This window comes from Syngnathoides biaculeatus, chromosome 18, assembly GCF_019802595.1.
Source record: "Syngnathoides biaculeatus isolate LvHL_M chromosome 18, ASM1980259v1, whole genome shotgun sequence".
NCBI lineage: Eukaryota > Metazoa > Chordata > Actinopteri > Syngnathiformes > Syngnathidae > Syngnathoides > Syngnathoides biaculeatus.
The window spans coordinates 4,387,130-4,411,649 of NC_084657.1; the positions used below are offsets into that span (position 1 = coordinate 4,387,130).

General features: G+C 42.2%; 1 protein-coding gene across 9 annotated transcripts in view; it reads left to right on the plus strand.

Moving 5' to 3' along the window:
• LOC133491482 (RIMS-binding protein 2) overlaps window positions 1–24,520 on the plus strand; it is a 71,982-nt gene that overhangs the window by 41,462 nt on the left and 6,000 nt on the right. For 4 of the 9 annotated variants that reach the window (XR_009792418.1, XM_061802647.1, XM_061802649.1 and 1 more), the window contains 17 exons: window positions 791–971; window positions 2,893–2,982; window positions 3,396–3,601; window positions 5,708–5,814; window positions 5,899–6,008; window positions 6,075–6,944; window positions 9,425–9,576; window positions 9,672–10,145; window positions 10,243–10,623; window positions 13,232–13,387; window positions 17,091–17,184; window positions 18,373–18,518; window positions 18,821–18,989; window positions 20,342–20,410; window positions 21,751–21,798; window positions 23,332–23,444; window positions 23,693–23,764. Coding sequence is in view for 7 of the 9 variants with exons in the window: in XM_061802647.1 (XP_061658631.1) it covers window positions 791–971; window positions 2,893–2,982; window positions 3,396–3,601; window positions 5,708–5,814; window positions 5,899–6,008; window positions 6,075–6,944; window positions 9,425–9,576; window positions 9,672–10,145; window positions 10,243–10,623; window positions 13,232–13,387; window positions 17,091–17,184; window positions 18,373–18,518; window positions 18,821–18,989; window positions 20,342–20,410; window positions 21,751–21,798; window positions 23,332–23,444; window positions 23,693–23,764 (3,438 nt within the window). In the remaining 2 variants the exon portion in view is untranslated. Of the gene's footprint in view, window positions 1–790; window positions 972–2,892; window positions 2,983–3,395; window positions 3,602–5,707; window positions 5,815–5,898; window positions 6,009–6,074; window positions 6,945–9,424; window positions 9,577–9,671; window positions 10,146–10,242; window positions 10,624–13,231; window positions 13,388–17,090; window positions 17,185–18,372; window positions 18,519–18,820; window positions 18,990–20,140; window positions 20,411–21,750; window positions 21,799–23,331; window positions 23,445–23,692; window positions 23,765–24,520 lie in introns of those variants that run through there. The other 5 variants (XR_009792419.1, XM_061802650.1, XM_061802651.1 and 2 more) reach the window with 5 other exon arrangements.

The following is a 24,520-nucleotide window of genomic DNA, read 5'->3' on the forward strand; positions in this document are numbered from 1 at the left end:
TGTTGGTGTTGCAGACAGGAAATGTTTAGACTGCTTTATGTGAAGGCAACCAGAAAAACCCCCACCGCAAGCACAAGCTTAGCCTGTTAAGGAGGATCAGCGGTGCATCAACTAACTGCATGTTAGGGCATATTGAATGTGGAGTATTGATGTGTTGGCCATGTCATGATGGTTACTGTATATATATTGTGTATTGTCGCAGCACAGAGAAAAAGAGCGGAATGGTGGCAGTGTTCTTGCTGACGAATACATAACACAAGTCTCTGGAGTCAGGAACATTCTGTTTCTGGTAGAGAAACATTTGTCGTCAAGCCGTTCGCCTTTGGCAACGAATTTGGAACTAGGAAGGAAATAAATTTGTCCTGGCTCATGAAAGCGACTCGCACTCGATAAATGCTGTATGTCAACAATGTCACCATGTCGAAGCACACCAGCGTGTTAAGTTTCGATCAAATCTGAAACTTAACGTTTACAACCTTTTTCTGTTTTTTACAATTATTTACAATAACTTTTGGTTAAAATTTGGTACTAGGCGTTTTAAGCCACCCCCACCAAAAAAAAAAAAAAAAAAAAAAAAAAAAGCCCAAAGCAATAATTTTGTACTGCACAGTAAAATTAGTTGTATATTACACTGCACTTATCTGTTTAATTTGTGGTTGTTGGGCATCTTTTTGCTTTACCTCATTTGCAGTGGGCAGGTGAACAATAGTTTTGCATCTTAGCAACTCAGATTTAGATCCATCTCTACTGGCATGATGAGTTTGACAAAATCATCTCTGCTTTTGTGCAGTCAAAGGTGCGAGATCTGGAGGAGAAGTGTCGTAGCCAGAGTGAACAGTTTGGCTTGTTGTCCCGGGAGTTGGACAAGTTTCGACTGCAGGCGTCAAAGGTGGACCTTGCTGGTGCCAGCCTTCTTAACCACTCAGGCCTCTCTGTTCTGACAAATGGAGTCGGCTTGTCTACAGAGCGAGGTAAGTCACACAAACAAGGACCCAAACCACCCACATGAGCGATAAATTATGTACTGGATTTCAACTCAGGTCATATTATTGATTACACTGTATAATTATATTGAGTTCTTATTGGTTCAAGGTTATAATAAAAGTATATAATATAGACCACATTTTTTGACAGCTCAAGTAAACTCATGATTCTATGATTTAATTTGCTGTAGTTGATTAAAAAAACAGTACATAAACACACTATGTACGGTACCCATTAATCAATTTGTTGACTTGGTTTCTTCTCTGCACTTATTGTTTCCATCCTTGGCTACTTTTTCTAAGATGGTTCACATGGAAGATATGCTGATGAAAAGTCAAGTATGGTATGCATGAGTGCATTAAATATCACCTTATGATGAACTCCTAACAGCTGATAAATGCAATGAGTGTGCCTGTTGTCTTAGTGGAAAAATACAAGCCATCAGGTAAAATGTCAGCACAAAATCAGCAAAATGATAAAACAATTGTACATCTAAAGCCACCCAGGGAAAACTCGATTACCTGGTCAGAATCTGATACAGTTGACCAAACAACTGTAGAGAAAACGGGTCAGTAATTGAAACCATTAACATGCTGGATTGACTCAATGGCATCTGACTTTGTCAAAAATATTGTGAAGTCAGTGCTATCTGATTTGCAGCAAATAATAAATTGCTCACTTCAGTCTGGCACGTTTCCTAAAGCTCTTAAAGTTGCTGCTATTGAGGCTCTTCTAAAAAACAGAGCACTGGATGATTCCATGTGAGCAAGATACAGACCCATCTCAAATCTTCCTTTCATAGCCAAGATTGTTAAAGTTGTTTTGTAACCAGTTCATCAATTTCTTTTTAAATCGATTTTTTGACATATTTCAATCATGTTTCCGAACTCATCACAGTACAGATTCTGCTCTGTCAAAGTGCTAAATCATAGGTTGAATACTGACTCGGGAAAGGTGTCAATTTTGGTCTTGTTGGATCTCTTCATCATGATATACTGCTGAACAGGTTAGAAACGTAGGTAGGACTAAATGGAACAGACTTAAATGGTTTAGGTCCTACCTGGAGGAAAGGAGCTACTTTGTAACCACTGGAAGTGTTCAATCTCAACAAATGGCAAAGACGTATGGAGTCCCTCAAGGGTCAGTTCTTGGACCCTTCATGTTCAGTGTGTATATGGTACTGTTCGGTCAAATTTTTCAAAACTTTAATTTTGATTATCAAAGCTATGCACAAAACACACACTTATATTAAGCAGTGTCTCCAGATGACTACAGTTCAAATGAGGTTTTGTCCCACTGCCTAAAGCAGATAAATACTTGGATTAGCCAAACTTTTCTTCAACTGAACCACAACAAAACTGAGACAATTGTTTTTGGCAATAAAGAAATGAGAATTGATGTTCATAAATGGAAGCAGATGCATGATAATTATATTCACAATTATTCCTACAATGGCCAATATTCACATTGTCGCATCCTGTTTCAGAGAGCCATTGGCAAAGTGCCAAACGGACAGCGTGAACACCGACTGCACTTTAAAATAATGATAGTATTTTCATAGATTGTATTGACAGTGAGATATCACTTGTGAAATGTATTTGGATTGCAAGATTTAAGCGAACTACAATCTAACATTTTTTTAATGAACCCTAAATTTTTAGTTTCTCCTACAATACAGCTAACATATGTTTCTGCTGTGTTTTGACTGTTTTATACATCTTGACTTGTATTGACTCAAATAAAAGTGCACGATTAGTATCTTTTCCACACGTTAAAGTATGTATTTCTGGAATGCCTGAAGATAATCTAAAATGAGATTGCTGATGCCAAACACTCAATTTCTGGGCAAATCTAACAACTTCACATCTCGCCCATGGATCCAAACTCTTACTTGTTCATGTGTTTTAGACTGTACAGATGGCTCCTGGGATATGGAGTCTCTGAGTGAAATAGCCTTCTGGAGTCTCGAGGGAGGTGACACTCTCTCCTGCCCTGAGGGTAATAATCCATTCGGTACTCACTCTTATTCATAATGTGTTGGGTCCGCTCACAAAAGCATGTCATGTTCTAACCTGTCATCTCACCCACACGGTCAAATGCCGTAACAGAACTTGCATGAGGCTCTTCTCAAGAGCTGAGGTGAAAAGTGTCTGTGGAATCAGTTAAGCCCCTTAGTGATGTTGGTGTGACACATGCTATCACAAGGTAGTGTAACCTGTGACTACAGACAGATGGAGGCAGGATTTCTCTCCACTGTTTAATCAGCCAGTTTCAACCTTGAGCTTGCTGCATGTTAACCAGTGACCTCACCCACCTAGTCACTCATGGGTCCAACAAAGCTACAGTAGAGGCATTCTGTTAAGTGGATTTTGTATTACCACTGTCTTCTCTCTTTCCCTCTCCCCTTTTAGATGTGGCTGCTGCACTACGCATGGGTACCACCCCCCATGCTGCAGGGCTGTCCAGGGTGGAGCGTTCGCCGGTCACCAAACATCGAGAGCTTCCCACAATCAGTGTCAGCAAGTCAGCTTCATCCTCCAGCAAGTCTGAGACCACGAACCGAACCCCAAAGTCTGACACCCACCTTAGTCCGCACAAATCAAGCCCAACACATGAGGTACAAGAGAATGGATGGACGTGCAGTCATTTATTTTTGTCAAAATGGGAGCCTTGATTAGAAAGGGGCTGTATCTGATAACGGTGTTCAAAAGGACCCACATACCTGATGGTAAAGCAGTAGAACTTGTATTTGTGGAAAGTAGTGATAACTTTTAAATACATTTGAACAAAATAATGCCATTATTAGGCTTTGCAATGGTCTTTCATCTCATACGAAGACACTAGCTGAATATAAGATTTTACATTCATTAAGTTGTTTACAGGCTCATGGGTTCTTGTGCTTACTGTGTATTGGGTGACAGACAGGTTAGGTCAGAGGTCTTATCATCCAGTCTGCAGGTCTGCCTTCAATTCAATAAAGCTCATATTTGGTAAAATAATCCATCCACCTGCCACTGGATTATGTGCGTCATAGTTGTAAAATGGCTTACCAGGAAGCTATAAATATCCACACACTATGTTTTATGATGATGAATGGAAATCATCACTCCAGGTATTTTACAAACACTCGAACAACAATTTGCCATGTACAGTTAATGACAAAATTATTAGTCTAGGTTTTATGATTTCACAACATTAATTTACTTCTTACTTGGAATGTTTTTAGATGATACTTACAGTGAGGAAAATGAGTATTTGAACAACCTGCTATATTGCAAGTTCTCCCACTTAGAAATCATGGAGGGGTCTGAAATTTTCATCGTAGGTAATCTAAAAAGAAAAATCCAGAAATCACATTGTATAATTTTTTTAACAATTTATTTTTGTGATACAGCTGCAATTAAGTATTTGAACACCTGAAAAAACCAATGTTAATATTTGGTACAGTAGCCTTTGTTTGAAATTACAGAGGTCGAACGTTTCCTGTAGTTGTTCACCAGGTTTGCACACACTGCAGGAGGGATTTTGTCCCACTCCTCCACACAGGTCTTCTCTAGATCAGAGAGGTTTCTGGGCTGTCACTGAGAAACAGAGTTTCAGCAACCTCCAAAGACTGGACTGAGGGAAAGAGGTTGTTCACCAAAATCTCACAATACATGGCCACGGTCATCCTCTCCTTAATACAGTGCAGTCGTCCTGTCCCATGTGCAGAAAAACACCCCCAAAGCATGATGCTTCACAGTAGAGATAGTGTTCTTGGGATGGATCATTCGTCTTCCTCCAAACACGGTTACTGGAATTATGACCAAAAAGTTCCATTTTGGTCTCATCTGACCACAAAACGTTCTCCCATGACTCCTCTGTATTATCCAAATGGTCATTGGCAAACTTAAGACAGGCCTTGACATGTGCTGGTTTACGCAGGGGAACCTTCCGTGCCATGCATGATTTCAAACCATGACATCTTAGTGTATTACCAACAGTCACCTTTGAAACGGTGGTCCCAGCTCTTTTAAGGTCATTGACCAAGTCCTGCTGTGTAGTCCTGGGCTGATTCCTCACCTTTCGAAGGATCATTGAGACCCCACAAGGTGATATCTTGCATAGAGCTCCACTCCGATTGAGATTTACTGTCATGTTTAGCTTCCATTTTCTAATGATTGCTCCAACCATGGACCTTTTTTCACCAAGCTGCTTGGCAATTTCTCCGTAGCCCTTTCCAGCCGTGTGGAGTTTTACAATTTTGTCTCTCGTGTCTTTGGACAGCTCTTTGGTCTCGGCCATGTTACAAGTTTGAGTCTTACTGATTGTATGGGGTGGACAGGTGTCTTTTATGCAGCTAACAACCTCACACAGGTGCATCTGATTGAGGATAATACATGGAGTGGAGGTGGACTTTTAAAGGCGGACTAACAGGTCTTTGAGGCTCAGAATTCTAGCTGATTTACTGGTGTTCAAATACTTATTTGTAGCTGTATCACACAAATAAATAGTTAAAAAATCATACATTGTGATTTCTGGATTTTTCTTTTTTGATTATCTCTCTCACAGTGGACATGCACCTATGACGACAATTTCAGACCCCTCTATGATTTCTAAGTGGGAGAACTTGCAATATAGCAGGGTGTTCAAATACTAATTTTCTTCACTGTATAAGAGTGAGCCACCACTGTTTTTTGTCATCAAGCTATTCAGTTACCCCTTGTGTTTGTGATTATCCCAGGTTGACACTGCAAGTGAGGTGGAGGAGTTGGATGTTGACATTGCTGCTGCACCATACACTGCTAGCGGAGGAGCATCAAAGCTTCAGGTTTATATTGCACGATACAGGTTTGTAGATTTATGAATATGAATTGGCACATTGTACAAATAGTGATCATAATATAATCTAAGTGAAAAATGCATGTTAAACAGCTATAATCCTTACGATGGCCCCAATGATAACCCTGAAATGGAGCTACCACTCACTGCTGGAGAATACATTTATGTGTATGGAGGCATGGATGATGATGGCTTCTATGAAGGTAAGTCTTTACAATTCATTCTTTTACGAGTCACTTCATACTACTGTCTTTTTCTTTTTTTGTCAGGCGAGTTGGTAGATGGAACTAGAGGACTTGTCCCCTCTAATTTTGTGGAACGTGTATCAGATGATGATATCATGGGTACTCATCCACCAGCGACTACTGATACAACCCAAAACTCCTCTCTAGACAGCAGTTTGCACAGTGCCAGCCACCAGCGTCACCTCCACACAAGTGTCCGTGCCTCGGATAGAATAGAGGCCTCTTCTGTCCCTGGCCCCGCCTCAGCCTCTTCCAATTCGGCCTTGGCTGTCTCAGCCCCCCTCACCAATGGCCTGGACTTGGATTTGGAGGAGGTGGGAGTGGACACTGTGCCTTACCCACGTAAGCTCACCCTCATCAAGCAGCTTGCCAAGAGCATCATAATCAGTTGGGATCCTCCATTGGTGCCAGCTGGGTGGGGCAATGTGTGGAGTTATAATGTGTATGTGGACCAAGAGCTCCGGCTCAATGTGCCCTTCGGTGCCCAGACCAAGGCAGTGCTGGAAAGACTCGACGTCAACCTTAAAGCCTACCGTGTATCTGTGCAGAGCCTAACAGAGAAGGGCCTCTCAGACCAGCTGCGCTGCAGTATGCTCATTGGTAGGGACGTCTGTGTGGCCCCCACGCAGCTGCGTGTAGACAGGATCACCGCCACCTCTGCCAACCTGTCCTGGCTGCCTAGCAACAGCAACTATGTGCACATTGTGTCCTTGAATGAGCAAGAGTGTGAGCTGGTGAAGGCTGGCTGCTATACGCTGTGCCTCAATAACCTCTTACCCAGCCTGCAGTACACAGTCAAAGTGGAGGGGCGGCCACACCGCACGCCTTGGGAGTTACCTGTGGAGCGTCGTGAACGCAGAAGTGCTAGCATCAACTTCAGCACACTCATGGCAGGTCAGGATTTTTTTTTTTAACTCTTTTTGCAGATGTTGAAGAGGCTTATCCCATTGCACTCTCCCACTTAGTCATGTTAGCTGCAAGTTTTGAATAGCTTTCACATTCCATTCAAGTGTAATGTGCTTAATTTCCGATGCTGAAGGGACGTACCTCATAACTTTTTTTTGTCTCAGTGTGGATGTAGTGTACACGCCCCTCCAAAGGTACAACATTGAACTGCTGAGGCCTATTCATCGATTTAAGATGCAGAATATGGGTTTGAATCAAAAGATTAATATGAGAACAAAAAAGGTTCCTGTCTCCAACTCTTTACATTTGGATCAGATTCACAACTACACAGCAAGATGGTATCTTCTGACTGAACAAGGCAATTTTTCATATGAGCAAATTCATTGGAACATGAACATTGGTTTTGTTGCCCAGGTCTGGCTTGTTAAATTTATTGTGCAAACAATATATAACGCATAATGTCTTCACTCAGTTTCAGATTCAGGTTTTGTCTGCGAAAACTAAGTATCTTTATAATAGTTAGCAGTGTTGCCAACATGAAGCTCTGTAAGCTGTTTTTCTATGGGTGGAAAAAAAACAAACAATTCTGAAGGTAATGGATGATACAGGGAGAGTTTTTTTTTCCAGCTGTTACATAAATGTAAACGTTGATTGGTAATGCCTGGAGAGAGAGGCGTAAAGATGCAATGCTAAAGAGGCAACCGTTAAGCTGGTTGTATAAATAAATGAAGAATTACAGCAATGCTTCTGCTTTGCAGTAGGATCTTTATGTCACCCACAAATACTGTGTTATGCCACTGCTTGAGAAGCATGGATCTAAACAAATTGTGCATTTCGCAGCAATATACGCAATAACACTGCATTCCTGAAAATCTGGATGACGACCAGATGTTTTGAGTGGTATTTTCCCGCTGGATATTAGTTTAATTGTATTTATATTTTATCCATCCATCCATCCATCATCTTCTTACCCGCTGACCCTCACAAGAGTCGCGGGGAGTGCTAGAGCCTATCCCAGCTATCTTTGGGCAGGAGGCAGGTTACACTCTGATCTGAAACCCTAACCAGGCAATTGCAGGGGACATAGAGACAGACAACAATCACACTCACAATCCCACGTACGGGCAATTTAGAGACTCCAATCAATGCAGGTTTTTGAGATGAGGGACAAAACCAGAGTGCCCGGAGAAAACCCACACAGGCACGGGGAGAACATGCAAACTCCACACAGGCGGGGGTGGGATTTGAACCCCAGTCCTCAGAACTGTGTGACACAGATACTCTAACCAGTCAACTACCATCCCGCCATTTTCCATTCAGTTAATCCGATATTAAGGAAAGATATGGACTATGTTGGTGGCACAGTGGCGCAGCTGTAAAGCGTTGCCCGCACAGTTTCTGAGGATCAGGCGTGCTGGAGCCTTTGCCAGCTGAAACTTAACTGGTCACCAGCCAATCCCAGGGCCCACAGACAAACAACCATTTCCACTCACATTCACTTCACTTTTCAACCGTGCATTTTACCTGCAAAAGTGGAGACTGAAGGGAGTAATGCTCCAAAACAAAAAACTGAAAGCCAGGAAAAGCATAACAAAAGAATAAATCTAAGGTCTACTGTTCAATCGGGCACAGGCTTGATTCAGTTATTGCAAACAAAGGATTTTTTAGCTACATCTTGTCTAATTCACTTTTGCTTATTTTCAATTCATTTATCTGATATTTTGCTAGCCTAAAATGTGTTTTTGTACAAAGAATGCAATCTTCCAAGTTTTTTTTTTTATTTTTAAATCAGATGTAAATACAGGTGGAGTACGTGGAAATAAACACTGAACTGTTGATCTCTTCTCAACATTTTTATTTTTGATCAAACCCAAATCATTTCAGTCTCCAGCAAAATTGAGGGAATTGAACACACTTTTTCAATACTTTTTCAGGGGTGTGTATTATTGTTACTGCTATCCATAGTCTGTAGATTTGTCAAGCAGAAAATCCCTCCCTACAGTCATATATACCACAGACATGTTAGTCTCTTGCTCCAAAATTATCTTTAAACAGTGACCACAAGCGGTGACAGCCGTTCAAGCATGTTGTTTTCCAAGTCCATGTCATACCCAACCCTCATGCAAACAATGATACACAGTTTAATTAATTTGGAATGTAAAACTTTGCATCGAGTCCCGTGTTTGTAGATGTTTTAGCAGAGTAGTGTTGTAATCGTGATGTAGTGATTAAATGTTAGTATTTCTTAATTCAGAATAGTGATCAGTGTCGTCTATGAATCAAGTTCTCTAAATGATCACTTCAAATTTGCTTAAGTTTCATGCCCCCAGTCTGGGAACACAGGTATATATGGTCTATTAATTTTTGAAAGCATTGTAGTTGCAATTGCCACATCATCTGACTGTATGTTGACACAAAGCGTTTCTTGTGCAGTACCTTTTCCTCAACACTGTATGTTGTTTATGTAGGCCCTCCTGATGCTCCACTGGATGTACAGTTGGAGCATGGTCCTTCACCAGGTATTGCCCTCATCAGCTGGTTACCGGTCACTATCGATTGTGCAGGGACCTCCAACGGAGTCCGTGTCACTGGTTACGTTATATATGCGGATGGGAAAAAGGTATGACCTGAAATAGAAATGTCTTTCAGCCCGCAGGTTGGGACTTCAAATCAATCTGTGGCCTAATTCTAATGTGGTGTCATCTCCAATCCAAGGTCCTGGAGTTGTCTTCTCCGACAGCCGGCAGTGCACTGCTGGGGCCCTCCCAGATCCAATCCCTCCAGGCGGCTCAGGAGCTCACTGTTCGCACAATGTCTGCACACGGGGAGTCTTGTGACTCATTTCCAGTCAATGTGCCCTCCAAGCTAGCTGCTATTATGGCTGGCCCAGTTGCAACCACCCCGGTAGTGCCACGCCTCACTTGTAACCCTGTAGGACCCAATAACTTGTCCTCTTTGCTTTCTGATGGAAACTCTGCTGCCAAAGTCTCCACGCTGCCCTGCCCGTCACATCCAGATAGAAATATTCCTGGCCTCACAGTGAAGCCTGGTGTCAACTGTCCTGTTGTCCCACACTCTGAGGTCTTAGTGTCATCATCCTCATTTGCACAGGCCTGGGCTGACCCCACATCTGCTCCCATGCCTGTGTGTGAAGCTACATTACCCGTTTCATCAATCATAACCCCAGTGGTAATCCTCACTCTACAAGCATCCAATCAATGAGATTCAAAGCTTTTCTTTCTGTTAAATACTGACTGTCCAACTGACTGTTCTTTTATTTCACCAGATAAATGTGACGTCCCCTACGTTGTCAGCTCCTCAAGCGGCCTCTGTAATAGCACCCGCACAAACAGCAGAGGTGGTACCAGCGGTCACACTGGATCAACGCAGAGATGCAGACAGCCCCGGAAGTATACGTCCTTTTCCATCCATCACAGAGTTCATTGAGGATCCCTGTGCCAAACTTGGAGCGCCGGAGCGTATTCCCACACCACCCAAAGCCCCAATCACAGACCTCCTTAATCCTCTGGACACATTAATCCTGCGACCCCCCAGTACTTCACCACTGGACTCTGAGGTTGAGGAGGAACAAGAGAACAAACGCTTAGTGTCAATTGAGGAGTTCTTGAGAGAGGACCGGGACCCAGCGTACACAAGGACGCAAGAGGTCAGTATGAAGTGCTAACGTCCTCTCTCTGTTTTCAAATTTTGACTACCATCGACAACTAGGCTTTACACAATCAGTATTTTTGGGGCCGAACACTTATCAGCAAATAAAAAATAATATTTTTTTTACGAATCATCGATCCGATCACAAGATAGCCTGTTGTGCAGTCTATTTACATGACTTGTTCAATATATTGTGTAACTTGTGTACTGTATACTGAGTATCTTGAAAATGTTTCTCTAGCGTTTTAGATGAAACTTAAAACATCAACGAGGGAGCCTTCAAGGATTGACCACTGCCATTAGTTTAGGTCAAATCAACATTACAACATGACTGAAGTAATGGGTGCTTACTTACTGCAGTTAAATCACTTTATGACAATTACGTTACTTTCACGTTTACTGTTAATGACGTGAACACTAACTTTCCACGCCGCGTTGCATGAATGCGGCATGTTCCTCCTTGGTTACATTCTTCAGGTGTCCAATGAAATTTGTTGTGTTGAAGCATTTACAACAGATTATGTTCCCCATGACGTACTTGAGTTGTGTACAAAAACCAAATAACTTGCGTGTTGTTTGTCTGCGACACCGCAAAATAGGAATCATATGCGACCCACAGTAGCTGAATTTCCACCGACGCCCTGCAGGTTAGCAGTGCCGGGGGCAGGCGTTGTTAACCCGGGCCACGACCAATCCGGTATGGGATTCTTTAGATGAACGCTCATATTTGTTTGGCACAGTTTTTACGCCGGATGCCCTCCCTGACGCAACCCTCTGCATTTATCCGGGCTTGGGACCGGCCTACAGATTGCACTGGTTTGTGCCCCCATAGGGCTGCATTATTCGACGGTGACAAGGAATAAATGTCTTTTGCACATTTTAGTCATTGATGTGATTGCTGAGGCCCTGTAGCTCAGTGGTTAGAGCACTGGTTTGATAAACCAGGGGTTGTGGGTTCGTATCCCACTGGGGCCTCCACTCCCTGAGAAGGGTTGCGTCAGGAAGGGCATCCGGCGTAAAAAAATTGTGCCAAACACATGTGCGTGCATCTGAGATGACAGGCTGTGGCGACCCCGAAAGGGACAAGCCGAAAGAAACTTTAGTCATTGATGTGATTGCTGAATTTTGACATAAGCAGAGCATATTTATTTGTAAAGTGCAATTCATACACAAGGCAACTCAATGTATTTTAGGTATTTACTAACCGCTATTCTCTTTTCTTATAATCTCTTTTGTACCTGTTTAGCAGTTTATTCCGGTCTACCGTATCTAAAGCTGCACTGAAATCCAACAAGAACAAAATTGACACCTTTCCTGAGTCAGTATTCAACGTTATATCATTATATCAAATAAGAGCAGATTCTATTCTGACTTGAACGCTGATCAGCATAAAAAGCTAATTATCGGCCATTTCCTATCAAACCGATCAGATTGGTGTAAAGTTTATTGACCACTCATTTGAATATGATCAATACGGTAGTGTTTATATTTTCAGGCGGCCCTGTGCAGGATGATTATACCGTACCAGTGATAACCAACCAATATGCCGTGGCACATTAATGTGCCGTGAGAGAGCATGTGTTCTTAGGGAAATTATGCAATTTTACTTAAGTGATCCAAAATTGACAACAAATTTTATTTTCATTTTAAACACATTTTGCTTGCGGTACTATTATATATTATGGGGCTTTGCAGAGGTCAGATTAAAGAATGCTCACTGCCAACGTTTACTAACAGGCAATACATTTACCTGCGCATCTGATATATAGCAGAGGCGTAATTAACCTGTTTGCACTTGTTGCCATTTATGGAGGAGAATAAGAGATTTGTATTCAATTAAACGGGCAAAACAAATACTTTTGTGAGTAAATTGAGACAAGAACATCATTATCATTCATTATGATATTTTAGTGTACAGTATATGCTTTTATTAGAATTTTGTTAGGTCCTGTGCCATAAAAAATTCTAACCTACATGCCTTGGTTCCAAAAATGTTGAAACACTGGCTTATACAGTTTAACGTTACTCTGAATCATTTAGAGCCACGAAAAGTTGAATTACATGAGTAGTTTTTGTCATGTTTTCATTCAACATTATCAGTGTTAATTATATCTACAAATGGAGTTGATGAAATGTCCATCCATCCATCCAGTTTCTTACCTGCCTATTCTCACAAGGGTTGCAAGAGTCCTGGAGCCTATCCCAGCTGCCATCAGGCAGGAAGCAGGGTACACCGTGAACTGGTTGCCAGCCAATCGTAGGGTACATGCAGACAGACAATAGTCAATCACACCTAGCGGCAATTTAGAGTGTCCAATTATTGTTGGATGTTTTTGGGATGTGGGAGGAAACCGGACTGCCTTGAAAAAAACCCACGTAGGCACAGGGAGAACATGCAAACGCCACACAAGCGGCGCTTGGATTGAACCTGGGTCCTCAGAACTGTGAGGCCAATGCTTTAAAGCTGCGGCACTGTGCCGCCTCTTGAAATTTATCTTTTTTCAAATAATCAGGAGGTGTACAATTTCAGCATGTATTATTATAATAAAAAAATACTTACTCAATGTGGAAAAATGACTACGACTATGATGTTTTTCCCATCTCAGAGCTATGGCACAAGGTTGATCGAGCTTCCTAGTGACTACCTCGCTGATAACAGCCGCTCAGACCTGTCTGACATACTAGAAGAGGAAGAAGAGGAACTTTTCTCTGACCACATTGTGGAAGTACCCACCAGGGGATACACAGTTACAGCTGGCAGAGTAAGTGAGAATTATGTGCACTTATATTGGGAATTATTTACTGTATCTTTGCTAGAGTTCAATCCATAGATCTATCCATCTTCTACCACTTATCTGAGGTTAGGTTGCAGGGGCAGTAGCTTATCTGGGGAGGCCCAGACATCCCTTTCCCCAGCCACTTCATCCAGCTCTTTCGAGGGCACCCTGAGGTCTTTCCAGTCCAGCCAAGAGACGTCTCTCCAGCGTCTCTCTTTCCAGTGGAACGTACCTGGAACATCTCATCAGGGAGGGGTCCGGTAGGCATCTGAATCAGATGCACCAGCCAGCTCAATATGGAGGAGCAGTGGCTCTCCCACTGACCAAACTTTTCACCCTATCTCTAAGGGAGACCCCTCACAACCTGGGGAGGAAATTCATTTTGGCCGCTTGTATCTGGGATCTTGTTCCTTCGGTCATGACCCACAACTCGTAACCATAGGTGAGGGTTGAACATAGCTCGACCAGTAAATTGATAGCTTTGTGTTTCGACTTAGCTCCTTCTTTACCACAACGGACCGATACAAAGTCCACGTCACTGTAGACAGTGTACCGCTCATAAACAAGACCCCAAGATACTTAAACTCCTCCACTTGGGGCAGCATCGCATCCCCAATCTGGGGAAGACATGCCACTCTTTTCCAACTGAGGACCACGGTCTCAGATTTGGAGGTTCTTATTCACATCCCAGCTGTTTCTCACTCACCTGTGAACTGCTACTGTGAGGATTAGAGATCAGAGCTTGATGAACCCCACAGAACCACATTATCTGCAACGTGCAGGCACCATGCTGGTGGGGTAATGAGTACTCCCAGACCTGCTCGGCTCCTTTCACTGTGCCAACTCCAGAGTGAAAGAGAGTCCAACCCTTCTCAAGAGAACTAGTACCTGAACCCATGCTGTGTATGGAGGTCAGCCTAACTATATGTGGTCAGAACCTCTCGACCTCACACACCAGCTCTGGGTCCATCCATGCCAGAGAGGTGACATTCCACGTCCCTAGAGCCAGCTTTTGTACCCGGGGATTGGATTGCCAAGGTCACTACGTTCGCCCACCGCCCAGCTCACACTGCACCTGACCTTTATGCACCCTCCTAAAGGTGGTGACTCCATCAGGTGGGGGACCCATGTTGCCCTTTCAGGCTGAGCCTCATGGGTGAAGGCCTGGCCACTAGGCACTTTCCTTCGAGCCCCACCTCCAGGCCTGGCTCCAGAGCGCCAGTGACCTGCGTCCGGCCAAGAGAACCCTCGATCCAATTTTTGTATTCGTCATAGGGGGTTATGGAGCTGTGGTTTGGTCCCTCACCTAGGACCTTTTTGCATTGGGTGGCCCTACCAGGGGTGTGGAGTCCAAGAAAACTTAGTTTCTATGACCTTTTTCCTGTTACATGCTTTATTGTGATTCTTGTTGTGTTGTTCCTGTCCATTTGCATGATTTGCTCATCCTCTTTTCTTTGCCTCTTTTTTTCTTTTTTGCTCAACAATGATATGGCCTTTCTTCCTGGACCTTTTTATTGTCAATCATAGTTAACCAAATCAGAGCCTTCAGAGAGTGATGAAGATGTTGAGAGGATCCTCAAGTTACCCCCTCAAGCACACCACACCAAGCAACTGTTCAGTATTCCTGAGGTGACTGAAGAGGACGATGGTTGTCTGAAAGACCCTTTACATCGTCACATACAGATTCAGCCGAGGCCCAGCCAGCTTCATCCCAGAGAGACAGAACGCCTTCATCATGCTTCCCAGTGTCACCACCAACCACACGTTCCCCCTCGGCAGCACCACTTCAACAGGGATCTCAGATCCCTCACCAAAGAGCCTTTATTTAGGCAAGGACCCTTACAAGTCAAGCCCAAGATGCAGCACAGAGTCTATCATTCAGATGCAGTTGACACTGTGAGTTATCCTGGTGAAACAGAAGTGCGTTTATGTGAAGGTCCAGCTAGCAGGCGAGTTTCTGCCCGCTGTCCTCCTCAGTCTGCTCTCAACAAAGACAGAGTACTACTTAGAGGGTTAGGGGACCGCCTTAGGAGGGAGGCCATGCTCAGGAGTCAGAAGGCTGCAGCAGCAGCAGCTAATGCAGGCCATGGCCCTACCCTGCCAAGACCCTACCCAGTCAGCAAAACAGTACGTACTGTGAAGTCACCCATTAGTCGTGGGATGGAGATTGATGTGGACTATGGCACGGATGACAATGAGGAACCAGAGGCGTGCTCTTCAGGAGAGGTGGTGCTGGAACAAATGAGCTCAGAGTGGTGGATCGAGGGGGCTGAAATGGAGCACATCAAACCGTCTTCCCGCCAAGGAACAAAGTCCTTGGTAAAACAGTAGTACAGCATCCAGCAACCATCCTTTCCAAGCATTCTTGGTCCTTCCCTTTGAATCCTTTTTTGGTAGTTCCCCGGAACAGTACCATAGCGGTATAGAAATGAATCCTCCTTCCATTATCATCAGACACTTTACCCCTTTACTCTGTCCATCAAAGCTGACTTTTCCCATCTCATTATCCTCTGTTCAAGTTAGTCATACAAAATAGAGATTTTTAAGTCGACCTGTATCTTTGCCTGCTTCCGACGTTGTGCCTCATGAGTAAGGACTTGGGCTTTGTTACATGAGGCTCATGATTCACGTCCTACTGAGGACAAGAGAATGGCTACTATCTGTTGGAGAGATAGTATGATTTTATTCAGTATTCTGATTCTGAATATTATTTATTCATTTTATTCAATAGATTTAAATTAAATTAATACCAGAAAAAAATCCACAACCACTGTGTGAAGTTTAACAACTGAGAATAACATCTTTCAGTGTCCCCTTTCTGTTAAAGAAAAATGGTTCCATCCATCCAGCCATTTTCTGACCTTCTTATCCTTGTAAGGGTTGTGGGAGTGCTGGAGGCTATCCCAGCTTTCCTCGGGCTGGAGGCGGGTTACACCCTGAACTAGTTGCCAGCCAATCACAGGGCACATAGAGACAGACAACAGTCACACCTACGGGTAATTTAGAGTCTCCAGTTAATGAAAAGTAATTTGTTGATGTTCAATAATTATTTAGACACTGGTGCTGACGTCGCTAAAATCAAATGATCGCTATAGTCGAACCTGCATCGACTGTGTAAATGTTCACTACAGGTACGAGAAAGCACCACTTCTTCAGCCGTTATGTCTGAAAGGCTCTGTCCCTTTACACCTCTGATGCGGCATTTTTTTCAGAAACCCTGTGTGAGACTATGGTTGTTTTTTTTTATATAACGAATCATGGAGAACATGAAAATTATGACAATTCAGTGAGCAGTATTGGTTTTTAGCAGCAAGTAATATTTCCTATTGATGAGCACCCTAGATTACAAGAGATTTCACCACCTTGTGTGTGTGTGTTTTCTTTCGGCTTGTCCCTTTCGGGGTCGCCACAGCGTGTCATCTCAGATGAACGCATATATATGTTTGGCACAATTTTTACGCCGGATGCCCTTCCTGACGCAGCCCTTCTCAGGGAGTGGAGGCCCCAGTGGGATACGAACCCACAACCTCTGGTTTACCAAACCAGTGCTCTAACCACTGAGCTACGGCTTAAACCCCTAAAATACATTTGCTTCTTCCTTTGAATTCCCCTTGTGCTTTCCCCTGTAAATGCTGATCACCATTCTTCTTGAAATGTTGTACTTATTTTTTTATGTTCTGATGCGCAGGAGCCGAGTCAACAAACTGAAGCAAGTCCATCAGGGGGGCCAAACTCCAAACAATCTTCTAATTCATCTGATTTGCAGAGCAGGCAGCTCAAAGGTCAGACACTCCTTTGTTTTTGTGTTTCTTCTTGAACTCTTGTTCCACGACAAAGCAATCCAGTGGGAATGTTGAAGTCTTGACGACACATTTGTGCTTACAGTTGACCAATCACCTGTATGCTAGTTGCTAGATTAACAACATGTGTGGGGAAGCAGGAGTGTCAGCAGTGATGGAGAAGTGGGAGCCCACTAAGCTCAGAACCGGCTTAACTTAAAGTGGCTTGTCATGACAGGAGGAAGTGACAATCTTAAAATAGTAACATTGTTTGGCCCAAAAAAGGAGTGATAATGTAGGAGCAGCTCTCTTCCTCCTCTCACTGAATTTTTATTATTGATTTTATTGTGAAGTAGTTATTTTAAATTGACTCTTTAAAACTAGATATTCCTGTGTAGCTTAAGTGCATTCAAGTATCTGCTAATTTGAAAGTGCGATCAGAGATGTTCTGTATCTATTACAAATCAGCGAGGATGTGAAACTGCAAGTTCTCGGTCCATGATTCTTGCCACAGATGGCCTGATTCTCCATAATGAGATAGAGAACAGCTCTCTTCAAAAGAGCTTAAGTCTCACTACAGTTCTTCAAATTTGTCTACACGTGGTCACAAATTCTTGGGTCACACCAGCATTGTGCTGCACCTCTGCAATACTGTGCACAGGAGCAAGGCCATAAAATGTTCTTTTTTTAAATTCCCTTAGTAATGTGATGGAGCATTTGAAAGCCTGCATTAAAAAAAAGTAAAATGACATTAATGCCTGTTGTATATGTGGCTGTGTTGCTAGTGTACAGTTCTTAGCTCAAGATCAGATTGTGTCAAGCAACATTTCCCGTTTCTTGCTGGGTGTTGGAGATCATGACCAAGTGTATGTTTGTCAAACAGCTCAAACAGCTTAGGATCAGTGGTTTAGCTTGATTACCTCTTTTAAGGACACGCCTGGGCTAAGCAAGCACTGTTCAGAGCAGCACTGTGGTGGGGGAGGGGCAAATTTCCGCAACCATTTTTAGAGATCCTTGCAAGCTATGCTCGCTTAATGAATATACTATGTCTTCAACACTGGTGAAGAACTTACACTTGTAGATAAATGATGCCATATTTGTCATTTTTGAAATACCATATCATATCATTTTGATTTTGATAACTTTTAGTATGTATCTTTCGGAATCCATAACACTATACTGTACTTGCAGCTTGTTTTGAATCACCAAAGACAAAAGGGGACAAAGGTGAAGTTCGCATCTTTGTGGCCCTTTTTCCTTACGACCCTGCCACCATGTCACCCAACCCGGATGCTGCTGAGGAGGAGCTGCCCTTTCGAGAGGGACAGATCATCATAGTATGTCACCTGCAAAACATAGACCACACAATCCAGAACAAAGATGATCCCCTTAAAAAAAAAAGTGTTCTTTGCTCCCAGTTCAGCAGCCACCTATGATCATGACGTTTGATACATCTCGAGTAAAAATGCCAAAGAATAGAGTTGCAGTATCCCATTAACATTTTCGTGAACATCCAGTTTAAATAGATTAGTAGTGCACAAACAATGAAGCTGAACATACAGTATTAGTGACGCCAGCTCAATTGCACGTCATCTGTGAATGAAGCATCAATTACGGGCAGTTTATATCATCTGCTTAGGTTTGCGGGGATAAAGACTCTGATGGGTTCTACAGAGGGGAGTCTGGTGGTCGTTTCGGTTATGTGCCTTGCAACATGGTGTCTGAGATCCAGGTGGAGGATGAAGAAACCCGGCTGCAGCTTTTGGAACAGGGCTTCTTATCGACACCAGCAGCCATAGAAAAAATTGGTATGTAAACGGATCTCTTTTTGTTGTTGTTAAATGATGCCTTACAGATATGTTACATTACACCTAAAATTGAATTGCTTTTGGACTTCCACGTTAAAACAATTATTCACATTATCACCATTGTTTATTTTTGAGTGGGAAGGGTGAAAATGGCTGCATTTGCACAAACCTAAACTTGCTTTGCAAAGATAGTGGGTCTTATGCAAGAACCACTTGATATTTCAGTCCATTTTGTTGAGCGGTAGACAGTTTGCCCCAAGATTGAAATGCACCTGAACTGCAAAACTCACAAAAGTGTAATGTACAGAGTGGAGAGAATGAATTACGTCAGTGCACAACATTATTGTGATGTTGTTATGTGTGTCTGTTAACGTAAAATGACTAAGCTCTGTACTGGCAATCACACAGTACACATTCCACTTGGGATAAAAGGACTCAACAGTCTGAGCCAACTTGGACCCACCTTTCATTAAGTGACTAAGTAAGCAGTTAGCAGTTCAACCGTGTTATCTTCCTGAGGCCACGCTAAAGTATCCTGGAGCAAGTACTGAGCCCCTAAATGCACTGATACATTTTTGGCTACTTAGTGAGGTAAATAAATTCTTAGACAACATAAAGATTATGTTTGGTCTTTTTCCACTGTTAGGGTTTCAGGACAACAACTTTGACTTTCCAGCAATTGTGAGGATATGACTTTTTATACCATTCCAAGCTGTAAGATGTAATGAAAGTCTCGTGATCTGTTGTGTTAGTCATGGAGTGTTTGGTTTTCGAAAGGAGTTTCTGTGATTGAACTTCCTAACTTAGTGCTACTCATGTGACAGATCATTGGCGGCTGCAGTTCAAAGCTGTAAAAAGCAAATACAATAAAGATTTGTTATTCATTAAGACGCATGACTCCTGTACAAAGCTGTTCTTGGATGAGGCCCATTTTTCTTATTAATCAAGGGGAGGAAGCTTTTCCAACTTTTAATGTCAATGTGTGCTCTAATGGTTTTTAAAGTTTTTTTTTTTTTTTTTTTTTTTTTTTTACCCACTGTGTTGTTATTGCTGAGTTCATAACCATCAATCATGTAGTGGCTGTTTTCATGCAGTGTTTTCTTGGAAAAATCAAGCTGACACTTTGCTTCTGTTTCCTGCTTTCTACACAGTGCAGAGTACAGAGTAAACATCTACAGTTTAAACCTTTTCACTTCCACTTGTGCTCACGGCTACAGTATGTCTGCTGCGCACTGGTTGTTACTGGCTTTTCATTGTCTCGTTGTTTGGTCTGTTTTTGCACCCCTGTCCTCCTTTTTGGTGTGACTTTTGGTTTCACATATTTTGGTTTTCTATTCTGAAATCCCATGAAGGCACTCGCACACATGCACAGCTTCCACGTCGCCCTGTTCCACCACCGAAACCGAGACGATCCAAGAAAGGTGTGTCTCACTGCAGATTACCTCCCACTGCCCCTCTTTTTTGGGTCTTCTCTGGTTTGCTTCTCTTTTTGGCTGTTTTGTTTTAAACCTTTGTTCTTTAACATGATTTGCTACATTTCACATAGTGACCAGAGGGGATATATAAAGTCGGGCTCTGCGTGTTAGCCAAACATTATTATTGTGCCTACTTTAATTTTCTTTTACTGAAGCTGTTTTTGTTATTGTACAATGCAACCTCTAAAGATGAATAGTTTGTTAATGAATCAGGAATTTAAACAAATAAATTGATTGAAAATTCTAAAATGCAACAGTATTCCGGAGCCTAAACTACAATCATTCATCTTGCTATGAAAAAACATCAAACCTGTGATGTAATTTCCTTCCATCTATCCATCCATCCATCCATCCATTTACCGAGCCACTTGTATCGGTGATATCCATCTAAACCAGCGGCTACCAACCACTAGGCCACAGACCAGTAACCAGTACTCGCCAAGCGTGCTCTGGGTAACATGTGGCTACAGCCTTGCATATAAGACAAAAAAATAATAATAATAATAACTTTTGCTTCCATTTTCAATAGCCTACTTTTGTGAGGTGGGGTTTTCTGCAATAACGTAAACCAAAACAAAATGTTGAAGTAGTCTGGACATACCATTAAGTCCTTCCTTCAAAATACTTTTTTTTTTTTTTTTTGCGTGAAACTACTCCATTGCGTAAAAAAAGTGAAGGACTGCTGATCTACAGGATCCAATTATGTGGCTTCTTTGTTTTTGTGTAACTGCTGTATTACTAAGGCCACCATGAAAATGTACAAGTGATGACAAAAAGGAATAAATAGGAGGAAGACCATAGTACTGAAAATGATACCTATAATACATGGGGTCCTGACATTTTGAAGATGTAAGATGTCATGTAAGAATACGTTATCACTTAAAGAAAAAGGGACAGTCAGTTACTGCTGCTTACTGTTTCTCATTTGATTGTTTTATAAATATAGCCTCAGTGTTTTTCATGCAAATATTTATGTAATTATGACTAAAGCATAGGTTATTGATATACGGTACTTTGGTACACTCAGAAATGCAAACAAATTAGTAGCATGATCGGAATCGGACGATAATTAGCATCTAATGCTGATCAGCTGATCGGTTTTAATGTCATAACTGGTCAATTAACCAATGTCATCATCCCCTCTGATCGTTACCTGTGAATTTGTGTACTGCTATGTAATGTGGACTGTAAATTCGGAATGCATTTTAAGTATTTAAGGTGTCTCTTGGGTCTGTGTTGCTGCTGTTTCTGCAAATGTTTGCAATTTTATCCCTCATCTCTTCTAGTGGAGTCTGTAGCACTCTGGGAGGAGAATGTAGACTCCACCAATAAAGGTTTGCTGTTTCCTCTTTGAACCTTAATTTCTCTTGTTTTTTTTTCTGCATGACCATGTGACCACTCAAATGTTCACTGGACAATTTGCATGTGTTCATCTTTTATTTTCATGTTTATTGACCTTTCATTATTAGTTACTTCAACATCTAGGTTGTGTTCTGATTGCAGGTAACGCCACTTCTAATCTTCATCCGCCATTATAAGAGACTTTTATTCAGTTAGTTATTTTATTTTTGGGGGGTTAGATACTCCCAATTTCTTTAAAAAAAATGAATGCAAGGTTAATGGAAGACTTCCACTTTTCCCATAGTCCTGTGTTTGAGTGGTGACCAGTTCAGGGTGAACTTCTCTACAGCTGAAGTTGTAGAATGGTTACATCTCAACCAGAAGGTTGTCCTTTTCATCCTTACCTCCGCTGTGACCAAGTCACAGTTTTCTAGAACAATATACTGAGGGCCCTGTTGTTTCTGGTGCTGTGATGCTTTCCTGAATGGGGAGACAGTGTAAAAGTGCTCTTGAGTACCTTGAAGCAAGTGAAGCCTATTTACCTCGCCGCCATTCAAAGGTGGATAGGTTAGGTTATAGTTTTTTTTTTAAACTTAATAGGCACAGGGAGAACATGCAAACGCAGGGCTGGGATTTGTACTCCGGTTTTCAGAACTGTGAGGCCAACGCTCTAACTAGTTGCTCCACCATGCCGCCTATGTGTACTAATTAAAAGCTATTTTAAGGTCCTTAATTTCATGTACTTACCCAAACATTGTTATGCAAGAGGTTGTCTGTTTTGGCCCTATTGTTGACAAGCAATCTTTTTCAACCGATGTTCACTGAAATGTACACCAATTCACTGTTTATATATTGAGAAGATGGCCTCACAGTTCTGAGGTCCCGGGTTCAATCCCGGACCCGCCTATGTTGAGTTTGCATGTTCTCCCCTTGCCTGCGTGGTTTTCTCCGGGCACTCCGGTTTCCTCCCACATCCCAAAAACATGTAACATTAATTGGACACTCTAAATTGCCCCTAGGTGTGATTGTGAGTGTAGCTGTTTGTCTCTATGTGCCCTGCGATTGGCTGGCAACCAGTTCAGGGTGTACCCTGCCTCCTGCCCGTTGACAGCTGGGACAGGCGTGAGGCTAAGCGGCTAAGAAAATTGATGGGTATTGGGAAGATCGATAACACACAAGTTGGGAAAAACGTCTTCTATTAATTCTTCATTAATGAGTTGCCATTGGCAATTGCAATCAGTTTCTCATCCTAACTCTTCTTTCCTCAGGTTGCATCATTTACTCACCTCATATGATAATAATATTTTCTCCGCGCAGTGGTGCCACAATGATTACAAAGAATGAAGAGCAAAGTAACTCTCAGTTGGCAAAAATACTAACTAATGCTGTCAGTTTTACCTTTTGTGTCCTACTGCATGAAGTGGATTCTCACACATACAGTCGCACCAATCTGCATGCTGGTGGTCACTGAAAACATCTTGTACTACTTATAATGTATTTGTTGGCCATGCGTTTTTGATGGACAGATCCAAGCCAGGCAGCCGCTGCAACTGCAGCAAACCCCAAGCCCGGATCTCGCCAGATGGTGGCCATCTTTGATTATGATCCACGAGAGAGCTCCCCAAACACTGATATTGAGGTCAGACATGGCACACGTATTTGCCCATGAAGTTACTGATTGTATGACAAGCCTCATTTTCGTACAGGGTTCAGTTCTGACTTGGTAAGGGTACTAATGTGAGTGTGAATGGTTGTCTGAATTTGCCTTGTGATTGACTGACAACTAATCCAAGGTGTGTCCGTCCGCCTTTGGCTCACACTACCCTCGACCCTGACCAGCACAGTGGATGGATTGATGTTCGCTCATAATCTACTTTGTTTGCCTAGGCCGAGTTGACCTTCAGTGCCGGAGACATCATCCATGTGCTTGGTGAAATGGATGAAGATGGCTTCTTCTATGTAAGTATTACAATTAAAAACTTCTGATTTTGCTCTGTACTTCAAACAAAAGTTCAATGTATCAGTGGCAAATAATTGAAATTTAATAATGATCTCGCTAGTAATACAATTTAATTAATGAGCACCTTTTGAGGCCCTCGAGGACACTGTACAACAATGAAACAACACAAACCAAGGTCCAAGGACCCGAGCATTGGGTGGAAAGGTGGCCGACTGGTGGCCGATTTACACTGCATTGTTCAAGTAACACAATTTAGATTATTTTTATTTGTTGCTCGAGTGTAATAATTTCAATATGCATCATGGCAGCATAAATAGGAAAGAAATGCATTGGTACTGGTTATCGTCTGACTGGAATGACACGTCCTCCAAATGGAGATGAAAATCAGTGCAGATACAGCGTTAGCACACAGATCAGTTTTACTTTGTCACTGCAAAATTGACATTATTGAAATACACCAAATCGTGACGAAAACACACCTGCCCAAATAACACAAATAAAAACTACAGGGAGAGCATAACGCATTAAATATAATTTAAATGCTCCATTAGATACGTAAATTTTGAAATGATCTTAACAAGTTCAGCAAAGTTGAAGTGACGTAATATGAAAGAAAAAATTAAAAAAAATAAAAAAATATGCTAGCCCTTCGCTCATAAATTTATATGAGCACATGTCTTGTTTTAAATTTACCAAAAAATAGAAGAACATTGGATGTCACAAAGAGGCATGAAATCAGAATTGGGCACTTGGAC